This window comes from Molossus molossus, unplaced genomic scaffold, assembly GCF_014108415.1.
Source record: "Molossus molossus isolate mMolMol1 unplaced genomic scaffold, mMolMol1.p scaffold_m16_p_3, whole genome shotgun sequence".
NCBI classification, from domain to species: domain Eukaryota; kingdom Metazoa; phylum Chordata; class Mammalia; order Chiroptera; family Molossidae; genus Molossus; species Molossus molossus.
Window position 1 is genome coordinate 40,192,040 of NW_023425366.1, and position 16,372 is coordinate 40,208,411.

At 36.3% G+C, this 16,372-nt stretch overlaps 1 protein-coding gene across 4 annotated transcripts in view; it reads right to left on the minus strand.

Annotated features, from left to right (window-relative positions):
- Positions 1 to 16,372, minus strand: part of DEPDC1B (DEP domain containing 1B) — a 62,419-nt gene that overhangs the window by 19,918 nt on the left and 26,129 nt on the right. For all 4 annotated transcript variants that reach the window (XM_036279316.1, XM_036279317.1, XM_036279318.1 and 1 more), the window contains 4 exons: positions 10,354 to 10,489; positions 6,894 to 7,021; positions 6,116 to 6,246; positions 4,041 to 4,088 (listed from right to left, as the gene is read on the minus strand). In XM_036279316.1, coding sequence (XP_036135209.1) covers positions 4,041 to 4,088; positions 6,116 to 6,246; positions 6,894 to 7,021; positions 10,354 to 10,489 — 443 coding nt within the window. The remainder of the gene's footprint in view (positions 1 to 4,040; positions 4,089 to 6,115; positions 6,247 to 6,893; positions 7,022 to 10,353; positions 10,490 to 16,372) is intronic.

The following is a 16,372-nucleotide window of genomic DNA, read 5'->3' on the forward strand; positions in this document are numbered from 1 at the left end:
AAAAAGAGAATGAGACAGAGAAACATTAACAGGACAACTACTAAGTATTAGTCTCTGTGCATTGTATTCAAAATCAGAAAGGTTTTCATGGGGAAAATCGACATTAAATAAATTGACATTATATATTTTGCTTACACAAATATGATTTATGTCTATATTTAAATCTATTATAAAACAAGAAAAATCACTGGCTTACTTCCATTTTAAAAGAAATCCACTCTTTCTTTTATGTCCTTCTGAAAGGCATATCAATTAAATGTAAACCATGATAATTTTCTTTGAAATATTCAATATTTTCCTAGTCTTGATATAGTTGACCCTGATAGCAATTAACTCACATGTGTAACAGACAAGTTATAAAGCAATTTTAAAGCTTTTCATTATTTCATTACTATAATATTCTTGAGTCAGAGTTGAATGAAATAATCAATTTCTGCCTCTAAACTATTTTATACTGATAAGAATTTATACCTTTTTCCTTTTTTTTTATCCTCACCCAAGGACTTTTTTTTTTTTTTTTTTGCATTTATCTTCAGATAGAGTAGGAGGGCGAAACAGGAAGAGAGAGAGAGGAAAACATCAACGTGAGAGAGACACATCGAGTGGTTGCCACCCACACAACCCCAACCGGGCCGAGGACAAACTGCAACCAAGTACGTGCCCTTAGTGGGAACCAAACCCGGGACTCTACTGTCCGCAGGCCAACACTCTAACCGCTGAACCAAACCGGCCAGGGCATATACCTTTTCTCTTAAAGATATTCTGAAAAGGAGACTTTACATTGTGTCTTATAATCCATTCTGATTATAAAACTCTTTATTTAATCCCCAACCAACCATCAAAAGATAGTTTATCAGAGAGAGTCATATTGCAAAGTTGGAAGCCTGGAACAACCTGGTCCCAGCCCTATCCTATGCCAGCAGCAAGGCAAAGATCCACCTATATCTGGGACCAGAGAGAAACAACAAATGCTTAGCTTTCTACAGAGTTGGCAGCAAATGCCCTCAAAAATCCATACAAAGACCACAGAGTTACAGTGCCAAGTGGAGAAACAAACTGGAGCTGCCCACGCCTCGAGGGAAATGGCAAGTAGTCCCATGAGGAAAAGGTTAGCCAGCCTTCTCTATTTCCATCACAGCATGGAAGAAAGGAGTTCAACTGCACTGGCCAGTCTGGGCCAGCAAAACACAAGACTAAACAACTGTACGCAAATAGACCTCTACCCTCAGGAGAACGAAAGACGAAGCCAGTAAAAACTGAAAGGAAATTCTAACTACTTAATTACTGTAGCTAAAGAGAAAGGATCAAACTAAAAAAGACAAGTATTCTGGGCCCTCACATTTCAAAACCACTTGGACACTGAATATGGCTTTTTGTTAGTCTATCTAAATATTCTTCTTACCTTTTAATATCTTGTACACTTCTTATAAAATAACTTAATTTGATTGACTAAAATAATAAAAATTTTGAAAGATCTATATGTGTTGGTACCACATTAACCTAGCAGCAAACACAGCCACCATTTTTGCTTGTTTCCTCCTCTAAAATACTGCAGACTTAGTCAACTGGAATGCTGTCATTAGTTAGACATATCTCAGCAATCAATACACATTACCCCTTTACCCCCAGGATAAGTACGCAGTTCATTCTAAGCAACTGTACCCGTCTGTGAACATTTCATCATTCTTGTTAAAAATACGCACACAAAAAAGAGTTTCCCTAAAAATACCAATGCATAATGAGCTCTATGAGAAGAGACTATATTTCTAAGATCTTTTATTTCTTAATCATCTTGAACTTCAGAATATTTTTTTTAAACTAGTGTTTTATAAATGTTATTCCTGACAGATTTTGGAAAAGAGTTGCTTGTATCCATTTCTGACTGAATTTTTGTAATCTACATGCACAAAGACGGAAAAAACAGTTAACCTGGTTTTGTATTTATTTGGCATTAGTCCTTTACTCTGTGGTCAGCCACAAGCCTGGCCAACAACAGTACTCAGGCCCACGTGCATATGGTCTCCTACAAATGCTGACGGACTTAAAGGAAAGAGGGGAGCGGCAGATTTACAAAAAAGAAGACACGAGGCCTTCAAAATATCATATAATCAATCAATCCTTTTGTTCCCTTTAGTTAGTTAGTTAGTTAGTTAGTTAATCCTCACCTGAGGATATTTCTCCATTGATTCTTAGAGAGAGTGAAAGGACAGGGGCGGAGAGAGAAAGAGAGAGAGAAACATCAATATGAGAAAGACATATCGATTGGCTGCCTCCTGCATGTGCCCCAACCAGGGCCTGATCCCTTTTGACTATAATGGGAATCTAGACTCATTAAAAATAAAAGAAGTAAGAAATAGGTCATAACTTTAACAGACTCAAAATAAACTTTGGGGAGCAATGAGAAATTTGGAAAAAATTAATTATTTTATAAAACTATTCAAAGGACTGACCTTGCCCTTTGACCACCTTTTTTTCTTTGACATGCAAACAAGCATCTTTATGAATATGCCAACCATCCACTGCACTTGGTACATGTGAGACATGTTCCTGTCCAAAGAATTTCCACCTAACACCACCACCACACATGGAGAACATTACTGAGTCACTCCTCACATCTTTCCTCTCCATTGATGAGAAATTCCAGTTATTCTAACCTTTCTGCATAAGTTGGTGGTTTTATGTACATATCCTCCTTTTCACGGTTTTTGATCATCACTGAAAATTCAACATCATAGCCACACCTTAATATACACTTTACAACATATTATATCCTAGATTTGTTCTTCTGTCTTCCTCTGTCAATTCCCAGCTGATCAACCTCCAAATCCTAAATTTGCCAGGAATTCAGAAATGAGTAATTTAACCCATTTACACCTTCTATCTTGTCACTACCAACTCTGACCAAAGATATAATTTAAACTTAATTGATTTCAAATGATTGAGCAAGAAGACTAAAAATCACTCTCCCAAGGTAAAACCACAGAACTCTACATCTCAGAAGTCCCAAATTATTAACCAAAAAGACAATGATAATTTTAATAGTTAAACACAGAGAACTTTGGGCTTCACACAAACTAATATTGCTATTCACATTCAGAATGATAGTATAGCATCATTTTCTGTATATTCCACTGAGATCACCCACAGTAATCTGAATAATTATTTTAGTTTCACTCTATAATCAAACAAAACTAACTTAGGTTAAATAAGTAACTCAAGAGTCTATTAATTCAAGAATGTATACACCTATATCTGTACATACTAGTCTCACCCAAAAGAGAAGAAAGAAACTACCACTCTGCAGTGATCTGTGAGACCTCAAAAGGCCTTGGAGAATAAATATCACCACTACCAGTCAAGTAAAATAACTAGATTTCTTCTCATTAAAATCATTTGAGTTAACCCATTAACCATTAGAATCCCCTTCTTTGGGTTAAGCCTTCTGAACCCCCCCCCAAAATAGTAGTGTTAAGTGATATACCATAATTACTCATTGCTTCACAGTGCCTATCATATCCAATAAAGAGGCTATCACAGGCCTATGAAATGGATTTCATATGCCTAAGAAAAATCTCAGAGGAATCACCCTGATTCAAGCGCCTTCATCGTACATCCAAATTACTGAAACAGTCTTTCTTGTTTCTCTGTATGAGGGTTCTTCTCCTTCAAAAACATCCTACATACCAGTTAGATTAACCTTCTAAAACATTTCTCTCCTACTTAAACTATTGCCCTGTAAAAAGCCAACAGTAGATAGGATCTGATGAGCAAACTGATGATGTAAATATAGGGTATACTTAGGAATACATGTTTTAGGAATAAAAATCATCCACTAAACAATGGAAGCACAAATTCCTTTCTATAACTGAGCCCTTTCACCAAGTCACAAATTTATCACTAAAAGTACAGTAACCACAAAACTATAAATTGCCAGCTTACAGGTGTCAAATCAATATTCAAGCCACTGAGCAATAATATATTCTAATTTGGGGCGCTAATTTCTGTTAATTTCATAAAACTGACAGACAGTTAGTACTTACAATTTGCTAAACACTTCATTGCTGACAGTACCCAATGAGGAAGTTCTTCTGCAGAAAAATAAAAATAAAAAGATATTTTATTCAACAGCATATAACTCTAGAAATTACATATATAGTTGGTATCAGAAGAATGTAGTATTTGCCCAAGTAATATGAAACCTATCTGCTGATCACAAATCACCTACTTACGTATCAGAACATTTAAAGATGGAAATTTTTCCTTACAAGCAGTGGTACATGTGCTCGCATAAATCATGCCTGCAAAACTTTCTAAGGACAAGATGAACTTTTTAAAGCTTTAATGACAAAAACATAAATTGGCAGTTTGTTCCAGGGAAACAAACAAATCAATTATCCTAATCATTATATTGGGCAAAGAAAAAAAAAGAGGAAAAGCAAAACTTTTAGTCACAAAATGCATTTGTGAAACCAGTTCACCAAACACCTAAAAAACCAAAGATGAATTCTGTATGTCCAAGATACAATATAAGTATCATTTTACATGTTTCAATTTTCAAAACGTTTTAAGGCAAACCAAGTTCTACTGACATATTAATACAGGCTATTCATATCAGAACATCCTTAAAATGATAATGGTTAACAATGCTATAAAAAACCCTAGATGAGCCATTTGGTAGAGTCTCTTCGTCCTTCCTGGTCCTGCCACAGCATCTGATGAGATGGGCTTGCACTCATGCTTCTGCTTCTTCATTTTCTCCCCTTTCGGTAAAACTGCAAAGACGCTAGTTAAATTGTTAGGCCTAATGAACCTGAGTCTGCGAGTGCTCTCTTCTTTCTGAAGAACTTACTTAATAAGACAAAAAAATCACTCGCCATTCAACTGGTAGCTAAAAGTATTAATGTTTGCTATACTCAGAGAACGTAAAAGGATTTCAGATGTATTTCAAAGGCAACACCCTCCTCATTCTATGTAACTTAATTTTACATGTTGGTATTAATAAGACAACTCATGAATTCACAAATCCATTTCTGATTCCTGGTGTCCTCCGTTCCTGATACAGGGGCTATAAAAGGGGAGCATTTCAGGTTTCAAAGACATATACTGTTCCTCTCAGGAAACCTAGCCTTGAGCAACCTCCTCCCTTCCCATCACTGCTTGGGCTCCTTCTGGTACAGCTCTGTCTGTCTAGCCTCAACTCTAATAAATTAAAAAACCCAAAACTACAGTACACCACCTTCCCACATCCAAAGGTCATTCTAGTTCCAGCTAATTCCCAGGTTTAAGGGTTTGAAATGAAGAAAGAACCAAGCAAAGAGCCCATTCGATTCTAGTCCATCCCTTATCCAAGGGAAGGAAGTTAAAAAATCAGTTTGGAGATTCTGGCCGACCCCATGTACCATGACTGCATTTTTCCAAATCAAAAACCAGAATACATAGCTGCTAAATGTCTTTTTTTCTGATTTATAAACTGGCTTGAAAAAAAAAAAAGATATAAAAAGCGGAAACACCATCAACCTTTAAAAAGCTACCTTTATAAAAAGAAAAAAGAAAAATGGCATAAATCAAAAAGTACCCCAGAAAACCTGGCACAGAGATACCACAACAAAAAGGTCAATGAGAACCTAAAATCGATCAGACCCCAAGATCCACCTGAAAACTGACTCAAGCTCTAAGGTAGGTCCTTAAACCTATTCACTTTTCAGGGATTTTCCAGGGATAATACAGAACTACTTAATGCCCTGGGTTGTGAACAATGAATTAGCCTCAGGATGGATTTTGCTTAGGTTTTCACTCCTGATTATTCATAATTTTATGACATTAATATGGTGAAGGCCTGGGATGGGGTAAGGGTTGGATTAAGGGGGGCAAAAGGGAAGAAAATGAGGGACATCTATAATACTGTCAACAATAAAAATACATATTAAAAAAATAAATGAAGTCACCTAATTAAATACTTTCTTTAAAAGGGGGGGTATCAGGACATGAGAGGAAGCTAGGTGTAATGAGGGGGTAAGTTTATTAAGGGTTTAGAGAAGCGTCAACTAGAAAGTGATAGACCTGTGCAACCAACATATTGGATCAACAGGAAACAAAATGGTTTTCATGCACTTACTTGACTTGTCATCAAGGATAACAACTCCCTGCTTGCTCACACTATATACATTATGTATGATGTATTTGGACTTCACAAGTTTAATATCTAAAACTTCTTCTAAGGAATCTAGGCGAAGGATTTTCTGTAAACTAAAAAGATAGATAATTACATTAATTAGTTACTTTTTAAAAAATCATTATTTACCCAAAAACCCAGCACTGTAAAAGATCAATCTTTAAAATGTGTTGTTTTCATGCATTTCAACCAATTTTTATGGGGCAAAAAGGCTAGAAATTGAATATGATAGAACATACTTGAAAAATATCCTTTTGCCATTAACATATTTCTTTACTAATTTAATAATGTAACATCTTGAATGCCAAGAAAATGATTTCATAAGATATTATTAAACAAAAATCAGTTTATCCAATGATGAGAAACTGCTACAAGTACATCTTTGTGAGAGGAAAAAAAAATGTTATATCATCATTAACTTTAATTACCTATATAGTATTGTCATATATCTAAAACACCAAATTTTTCATTGTGTTTCATTAAGAGTTTAGTGTTACTAGAAAATTTAAGAACTTTCAAATGCCTATTCTTAACTACTACATAAATGACATAGAAAATACCCAGAATTCAGTTAAATTATATTTGATAAGCAGCATAGCTACAAATAATACAAAGTTGAAATTTTTATACATAATTTCAGAAAATTAAACATGCAGAGAATAGTGAAGAAACAAATTAGAAAAGAAAACTAAAGAGTCTCATTAATATCAAAAGCACATACTATGACAATGTCATAGACTTCCATATCTCTTCCACGTTGGCCTCGGTCAGCTGCCGGCGGTACACAAGCCGGCAAGCTGGCACCTCTCCGATAGCAATACTGTGCCGCTTGTACCACATCTCAGAATTCTAATGGTGGGGAGGGGAGTAGAAAGAAAGAGAATAAACATTTCAGTAGACCGTAATATGGTTTTATGACAAATTCTTTAATTTGGTTATTTGTAATTTGATTTAAAGTAATAACAAGAAATATAAACTAACTTTCTTTGCATGGACTACAGAAAAATAAAGTATAACTCTTAAAGATTAGGTCATATTATAAATAAATATTCAAGAATTGCAAAAGAGCTATTATGATAAGCATGACATTTCCTGTGGGAATTCCAAATAATCAGTGAAGTAGCAATGAAATAAAATTTTATTATTTCAATATTAATTAAAGGAATACCTACCCAAGTTCACTCACTGTCCAAATTGAATGACTGTTTAAAATAAATTTATTTTATATTCGAGAGTTCTCTATTCTTTATAAGCAAAGATTAAATAAGTACAGTGATGAATAGCGGCCCTCAGATCATAGGCATGTGCGAAAGGCAGGTAAGACGAGAGCTCCACAAGGACGGTTGGAGATGGCAAGGAGAACTAATACACAACAAAAATGTTAATAGTAATCCTCTCTGGATGATATTAAGGGTAATTTTTTTTCTTTTGTCTCTGCCTCTAAACAATTCTACTTTAATAGAAATAGTCCTGGCTCGTGTGACTCAGTAGGTTGAGCATTGTCCCATGTACCAGGAGGTCACTGGTTTGATTCCCAATCAGGGCACAGGCTGGGTTGCGGGCTGGATCCCCAGTAGGGAGTATGCAAGAGGCAGCTGATAGATGTGATGTTTCTTTTTCTCTCTCCTTCTCCCTTCCTCTCTCTCCAAAATCATTTTTAAAATAACATATTTTTTTAAAAGTAATAGAAGCCCTGGCAGGTTTGGCTTGGCAATAGAGCGTCAGCCCACGGACCAGTGAGTTGCAGGTTTGATTCCAGCCAAGAGCACGTACCTTGGTTGCAGTACATCCCCGGCCCTGGTCGAAGTCATGCAGGAGGCAACCAGTCAATGTATACCTCTCACATAGATGTTTCTCTCTCTTTCCCTCCCACTCTATCTGAAGACAAATCGAAAAATATCCTAGGGTAAGGATTAAAAATAAATAAAAAGTAATAGAAATAGCAGTTAAGTTACTGAGCACCTGTGTGAACTCACTTGATTCTCACAACACCCTATCCTAAATGGGTATTAATTATCCCAGTCCTACCAAAAAGAAAACTGAGACAGAAACACAGTGAATGAAACAGAAACAAGCCCAAAGAGCTAGTACATGGAGGAGCCAAGATTCAAGTCCAGCAGTCTGGCTCCATAGCCCACACTCATACTTTCCACGTTATACTACCCCCTCAGCAAACACAAGAAATCATTTTATGTATTGCATTTTATTTGATATAATGTCTAGACAAGAGAGAAGATAGGACAAAACAGAAACAAAAACCATTAAGCAAAGTGGAGGCAGAGACAGAAAGAGGGAAAGTAAGAAAGAAGAAATGAATAATGAGCTCAAGTTCTTTAAGATGAACTGTTTCTCCATTGACTAATTTCATCATTCTAAAACCTATATCAAGGGAAACAGATCCTGCTCTGCCATTCCTTCTTTGGACAATTCTCAAGAAGCAGCAGTCTAGGCTTTAGTGGAATCATAACAAGCAGGAGCTTTCAAACTTCTACCACTTCATTTAAGGGGGAAGTATGAGAAAAGGCAAGACAAAAATTATCAAAACAAATGTAGATTCAGATGACCAGGAAAATGATACACTGCGGGTGGGATGGGGAAGCAGTGGATGAATCGAGACACTGGTATACCACTTCAGGGCTCCTGAAAAATTTGAAACTGAAAATGGAAGATAGAAGTTACTATCATTGGTGCATTCAAGTATGCTAACGAGCAGCTGGTTTTCCTCAGGAATTTTACAACTTTGAAGAACAAAATAGAACAGAAAAGGGAAGTTATTATATGGATGACATAAATACACATTAATTTAATATGAGATTCTATCTCTTGTGTATAAACATCACTGGGTGACCTTATAATAAACAAATGTCTGTTGAAGAACAACTCTACTGCTGGGGTCATATTAGATGTTTAAATATGAAATGTGCAAAATAATATACCTTATCTCATAGAGCTTATATTTTCATTTTCTCTAAGATAGGGGCTATCAAGTAGACCTTAAGTACTCCTCACTGGGAATTAAATAGTCCTCAAATACCCTTTGTGTTCACTCTTTCAGAATAGTTCCACTAAGTTTCTAACAGTCTATGTTTGTATTTATGCTTCACTAGACTATGAGTCCTTTTAGAGCAAAACTATATCACATATAACTGTATCTCTAAAGCCTAGCACAATGCATGGCACCCAGTAGACACTCAATAAATCTTTGTTGAGTGAATAAATTAATGACTTCCAAACATGACCTCTCCTCTAAGTTCCAGCGCCATTATCTCCATCTACCTATTAGACACTTCATTTAATACATCCCAACTTTAGCATCAAACATATTTAAAACCAAATTCATCACTGTCCCTGACATACCTGCAAGGTCCTATGAAGTCCCCATTTCTGTCACTAGTATAACTTTCTCTTGCATTTTCTTTGATAAAGGCTAAGCTGCTTAACTATTCTCCAAACTAAGATATTATACAACTTCTCCAGATAATTTTTTCTTTTCATTATATTTCCAAAAAGTGTTTACATCAAATCTTTGCAAACAAAAGTATGAATTGGACATCAAGTCCTATAAGACTAGATTAACTTAAAATATTGGTGTTACTACAATTCTTAAAAACTGCCATACAAAATTTCTTTCTGTATTTTATTTTTTAAGCATTATTTCAATTTTGGTAGTCTTTACTGGGGATATTTTTTAAGAAAAAGTATGTCCCTCAAAAAGGAGTTCATTGCATAATGAGCTTAGATTTTTCAAGACAAGCAGATTCTACCTTTGTCCATATTTTGTGTAGGGCTCATTCTACAAAACTCAATACCCCAACCTTCTCACTCTCAGCTGGTAATAAAGTTCAGGAGGAAAAGACCAAGAGGGAAAAAAGCAAATTATAGAACAGAAAGGAAAATAATATAAGAGAGTTTTAACTGAAAACTGCTTGGTCTGAACATATGAAAGCAGCTACCATATATTCAGTCAAAATGTCAACAGGCAAGAGTGGGAAAAAATGCAAAATCCAGTCTTTCTTTGTTATTGGTCTCTCAGCTATTGATAAGTAAGGTATTGTTTTAAAGTACTTTCAGACCATAGTTCAAAAGGGACTGACAGAGGAACTGAATTAAGCCTGGTGGTCCATAGACTACTACTTACTCTGCCTGCTGCTAGTCCTCAGCCTTTCAGTAATGGCACTTACCATCACAACTGGCCTCACTGGGATGTTCTCTTGTGAAGTGCCTGGTTGGGGGTCATTCCATTCTGGAAATTTAATAACATCCTTTTGGTACGGGGGCCTCTTTGGATATGGTTTCAGGGGTGAGGAAGGAGGAAATCTAGAAACCAATATGAAAATCATTATTGTAGTCAGAGGAAGACAGATATTTTAACAATAGTCATTTCTTATATCCTTGAGAATTTATATAACAGTAAACGTCATATAATAAAGACCTCATACCTAATTACATGGGTAATTATACCCAATAATATGATTTTAAAAACATTCATTCAGCCCTGGCCGTTATGGCTCAGCAGTAGAGCATCGGCCCATGAAGCAAAGAGTCCCAGGTTCAATTCCAGCCAAGGGCATGTACTTCGGTTGTGGTTCATCCCTGGCCCCAGCTGGGGTTGTGCGGGTGGCAACCAATCTATGTGTCTCTCTCACATCGGTGTTTCTCTCTCTCTCTCTCTCACTCTCTCTCTCTCTCCCTCCCTCCCTACCTCCTTCCCTCTCTTCATTCCACTCTCTCTGAAGATAAATGTAAAAATATCCTTGGGTGAGGATTAAAAAAAAATTCATTCAGCCCTGGCCAATGTGGCTCAGTTGTCTGAGCATTCTCCCACGTACTAAAAAGTCGCCAGTTCTGTTCAATTCTCTGTCGGGGCACATGCTCAATTGCAGGCTTGATCCCCAGTCAGGGTGTGTGAGGAAGGCAGCCAATCAATGTTTCTCTCTCATTTGATGTTTCTCTCTCTCTCTTGAAGGTCAATGAAAATATATTCAAAAAAATATTCATTCATCATGCCCATCAGATAGCATTTATAAAGGAAAGCAGGTATCAAGCATGTGATATAATTTTAAATTAACAGAATTTGTTCTCTTATCATTTGGCTTTCATAATTAAATATGTTCTTAATGGAATGTTCAAGCAAACCATTTCTTTCACCTAACTCAAAATCCTTACTGCCTCATAACTCCAACTGAAATTTGTTGATGATAGGTATGCAAACAGAAATTATTAATAGGTAAATCCTCAGTAATACTTGCTAAGAAAGCATATATTAGAACAAAACTCATCTGATCTAATATTTGTTTTTTTAGAGAGAGAAAAAAACATTAATGTGAGAGTGAAACACTGATCAGCCACCTCCCACATGCACCCTACTGGGAATGGAACCCGCAAGCCAGGCATGTGCCCTGACCAGGAATCAAACCAGCGACCTTCTGGTGCACAGGACGACATGCAACCAACTAAGTCACACCAGCCAGGGTAATATTCATTCTTTTAACTACTAATAAAGATTAGTCCTCCTTCCCTGGAATATTCAACTCTTCACACTGAGATTGAAGCTTCAGTCTAGAAATCCATCTCAAAGGAGGTAAAAGCTGCCCAATGTCCTTATTCTGCCTTTTAATAATCCTCTGTGCCCATCTCTCCTAGGTATCAACAGCATCACTCCTGAACTAACACATACAAGCCTAAATACAATCTAACTCTCTTTAAACTGGTCTAGACCATACCCAATAAACAACAACAGAAATGTAATTAATACATATTTTACTTAGAGGATCTTTTTCTGTTAGCTTGTTAGAAAACAATACACTGCACTGCACTGTACTGTAAGAACTCTAGTTCTTAATGTTGACATAGAAGTCAGTAGGCAATTAATTTTTTTTTAATCCTCATCTGCAGACATGCTTAGAAAGAAGGGAGACAAAGAGAAACATCAATATGAGAGAGAAATATCAATTGGTTGCCCTCTATACCAAGGACCAAACCCACAACCCAGGTATGTGCCCTGACCAGGGATCGAACGGGCAACCTTTCGGTGCACAGCACAACACTAAACAAACTGAGCCACTCCGGCCGGGCAGCAGTTAACTTTCTAGTTCGACTTTTTATTTATTTAAACCAAAATAAAGATTTAAAATTCTGTCCATGATATCCATAGGAAAAATAATTCAAATAATTATAAAGCTCTTATTCTTAAGACAAATGCAGAAATAAATAATTTTAAAATGTCTATAGTTTACAAGGAAAGTTTTATCGAGGTGAATCAGGAGAATCACAAAGAGTATTATGAAGAAACATTACAAAAGCAGTCACAGCAGACTTGAAAAAAGATGACTGACAGAGAGAAGCTAATTTCATCTTCTCTGGAAAGAATATCCAATAACTGCAATTTATTTGAAAGGTCAGTTTTGAGTCAGTAAGAAAAAAAAATGAGGACCGTAAATCATTAAATCAAGTTAAAGATAAATAAACCGAAAGATAGCTTAAATTTTTGGTATTAAGTTACCAAGGCTGTTTGTTATTTCCAAATGATTCCAAAATACAAATTAAATTGAACTCTAAAGCCAGTGAAAGTTACCCTACTTCGTAAGTAGAGCATGGCTTGTAGAAGTCCAATCCTCTTCCTTAGATGCCAACAATCACAACAAAAATCCTATTTCCAGCCAACGTATATTATGTATGCACATATATACACTCACACAAGTACACTCTTACATTCACACAAAATACTGAATATAACTGCAGCAACAATGTAAGGATAGCAACTAACCCTAAGACCACCCTGCCACAAGAAGCACAACCCATGTAGAGAAGCCCTACAGCAGCGGTTCTCAACCTTCCTAATGTTGCGACCCTTTAAAACACTTCCTCATGTTTTGGTGACCCCCAACCATAAAATTATTTTTGTTGCTACTTCATAACTGTAATTTTGCTACTGTTATGTCTTAGGGGACCCCTACGAAAGGGTCATTCGACCCCCAAATAGGTCACAATCCACAGGTTGAGAACCGATGCCCTAGAGGATGAAACCTCATGTGGAAAGAGAGGGGCCAAGAAGCACAAAGGCATCATGTTTTGAGCAGAGAAAGAAGCCATCTTGGAAGTGAATAATCTAGCCCAACTGATGGTTTATGGGTAAGGGCCAAACAGCCAGATAAACCTATTCTAAACTTTTGACAAAAAAAACCATGAGCAAAATAAAGCACTTTAAGCCATCAAAATGACATCACAAGGAGACAGCATTTCACTTACCAGATTGGCAACAATTTAAAACAGTCAATATTGAATATTTTCTACTACTGGAATAAAAATGAGCATACTCACTATAGAAAACAGTTTGGCATTACCTAGTAAAGTTGAACATATATATCTCCTCTAAATGAATTCCACTCCAAGGCAACTCAGTATACTAAAGAAACTCCCACATGTACATGAGAACATTGTTTATATTAGCAAAAAATGGAAAAAAAAAATCACCACTAACAGAAGAACAGATATATTGGTATAACAAAATAGAATATACATCAGAAAATCCTATGAACTATAATTAAACATATCAACATGGATGAATCTCAAAATCATGAGAAATAAAAAAGCAAGTCAGGGAAGAAAACACACTCTTTTATACATTTTATATAAAGTTCAAAACAGAAAAATATTTCAGAAATAAATCAATATATATTGTTTAAGAATACAAGGTTAAGTATTAAAACAATAAAGAGAAGTGAACGCATGATTAAGAAAGAACTCAAGCCCTGGCCGGTTTGGCTCAGCGGTTAGAGTGTCGGCCTGCGGTCCTGAGAGACCCGGGTTCGGTTCCCGCTAAGGGCATGTACCTCGGTTGCAGTTTGTCCCCGGCCCTGGTTGGTTGTGCGGGTGGCAGCCACTCGATGTGTCCCTTTCACATCGATGTTTCTCTCTCTCTCTCTCTGTTCCTCTCTCTCCCCCCCAACTCTACCTGAACAAAAAAAAAAAAAAAGAAAGAACTCAAGGATATTGATGACCCTGAGGAAAATATGCAAATTTGGGGTAAACAAGTATTCGTTTTCTCATTATTTTATAAATTGTTCAGCTACAGTTTAAAAGATTTATTTTTCAATAATCTACCCAGGAAAGTAAAACTTGACAGTGGTGTTTAATGTGGTCCTCCCAAGCTCATCCAAACCAAGTAGAGGGAGGCACAAAGAACAGAACACCAACACCCACAGGGAAAATTTGGCAGGCTCCAAAACCCAGAGATAGCCAAAATGGTGAAACAAAGAAACAAATCCCAAATGAAAGAACAAGACACTCTACCAAAGATGAGATAAATGAAATGCAGTTAAGCAAGTTATCAGAGGTAGAATTCAGAGCCATGATCTTGAGGAAGCTCAATAGCATGAGTAAGAATATCAACACCATGAGTCAAGACACAGAAACATGGAATATCAACCAATTGGAAATGAAAAACCACCAAGAAGAAATGAAGAATGACACAGCAGACATAAAGAACACATTGGAAGGACTAAACAGCAGACTAGAAGAAGCTGAGGACTGGATCAGTGAATTAGAAGACAGGGTAGAAAAAAGTCAACCAATCAGAAAACCAAAAGGAAAAAAAACAATTTAAAAACAAGACAATATATTAAAAGAACTATGGGACAACTGGAAATGTAATAATATTCGAATCACAGGAGTCCCCAAAGAAGAAGAAAATGAGCAAGGGTTAGAGAATATATTTGAAGAAATAGTGACAGAAAACTTCCCTAATTTGGTGAAGGAAGAAGGCATTCAAGTTCAAGAAGGACAGAGAGCCTCAAGTGAGAACCCAAACAGGCCCACACGAAAACACATAGTAATTAAAATGCCAAAAATTAAAGACAAAGAGAGAATCCTAAAGGCAGCAAGAGAGAAACAACAGGTTACCTACAAAGGAACCCCCATAAGGCTCTCAGCAGACATCTCAACAGAAACACTACAGGTCAGAAGGGAATGACATGAAGTAATCAAGGTCACAAAAAACAAGGATCTGAATCCAAGATTACTCTATCCAGCAAGGCTATCATTCAAAACAGAAGGTCAAATAAAGAGCTTCCCGGACAAAAAAAAAAAGGCTAAGGGAATACATTAGCACCAAACCAGCACTGCAAGAAATGTTAAAAGGACTGCTGTAATTAGTAGAAGGAATAGGAAGAAAAATATAACCACACTAAACAAAAATGGCAATAATCACCTTAAATGTAAATGGATTGAATGCTCCCATAAAAAGACACAGAGTAGCTGATTGGATAAGAAAGCATGACTCATATATATGTTGTTTACAAGAGACCCACCTCACAACAAAAGACTCACAGAGTTTGAAAGTGAAAGGATAGAAAAAAATCTTCCAAGCAAAAGGAAAGAAAAAAAAGCTGGGGTACCAATACTCATAACTGATAAAATACATTTCAAAATGAGGGCCATAACTAGACACAAAGAAGGCCACTACATAATGTTGAAGGGATCTATCCTACAGGAAGATATAAGCTTGATAAACATATGCACCCAATATAGGAGCACCAAAATACATTTAAAATCTTCTGGAGGACTTCAAAGGAGAAATCAACAGTAATACAATCATAGCAGGGGACTTCAACACCCCACTGACATCACTGGATAGAGCCTCTGGACAAAAAATTAACAAGTAAACAGAGACTCTAAATGAAGCACTATATCAAATGGACTTAACAGTTCTCTAGAGAATTACACACCAAAACTGCAGAACTCACATGCTTCTCAAGTGCACATGGGACATTCTCAAAGATAGACCACATGATAGAACACAAACTAAGTCTCTACAAGCTCAAGAAGACTGAAATCATATCAAGCATCTTCTCAGATCACAATGGCATGAAACTAGAAATCAATTGCAACAAGAACATGCAAAAACATTTGAACACATGGAGGCTAAATAGCATGTTATTGAACAATGAATGGATTACCAAAGAGATCAAGGAAGAGATTAAAAACTTACTGGAAACCAATGAAAATGAATTCACAACAACACAAAATCTATGGGATGCAGCAAAAGCAGTTCTGAGAAGGAAGTTCATAGCACTACAGGCCTACCTCAAGAAACAAGAAAAATTTCTAATCGACTATCTAACCCCACAACTTAAGGAACTAGAAAGCACACAAGAAGAAAACCTCGAAGCAAGTAGTGGGAAGGAAATAGTAAAGATCAGA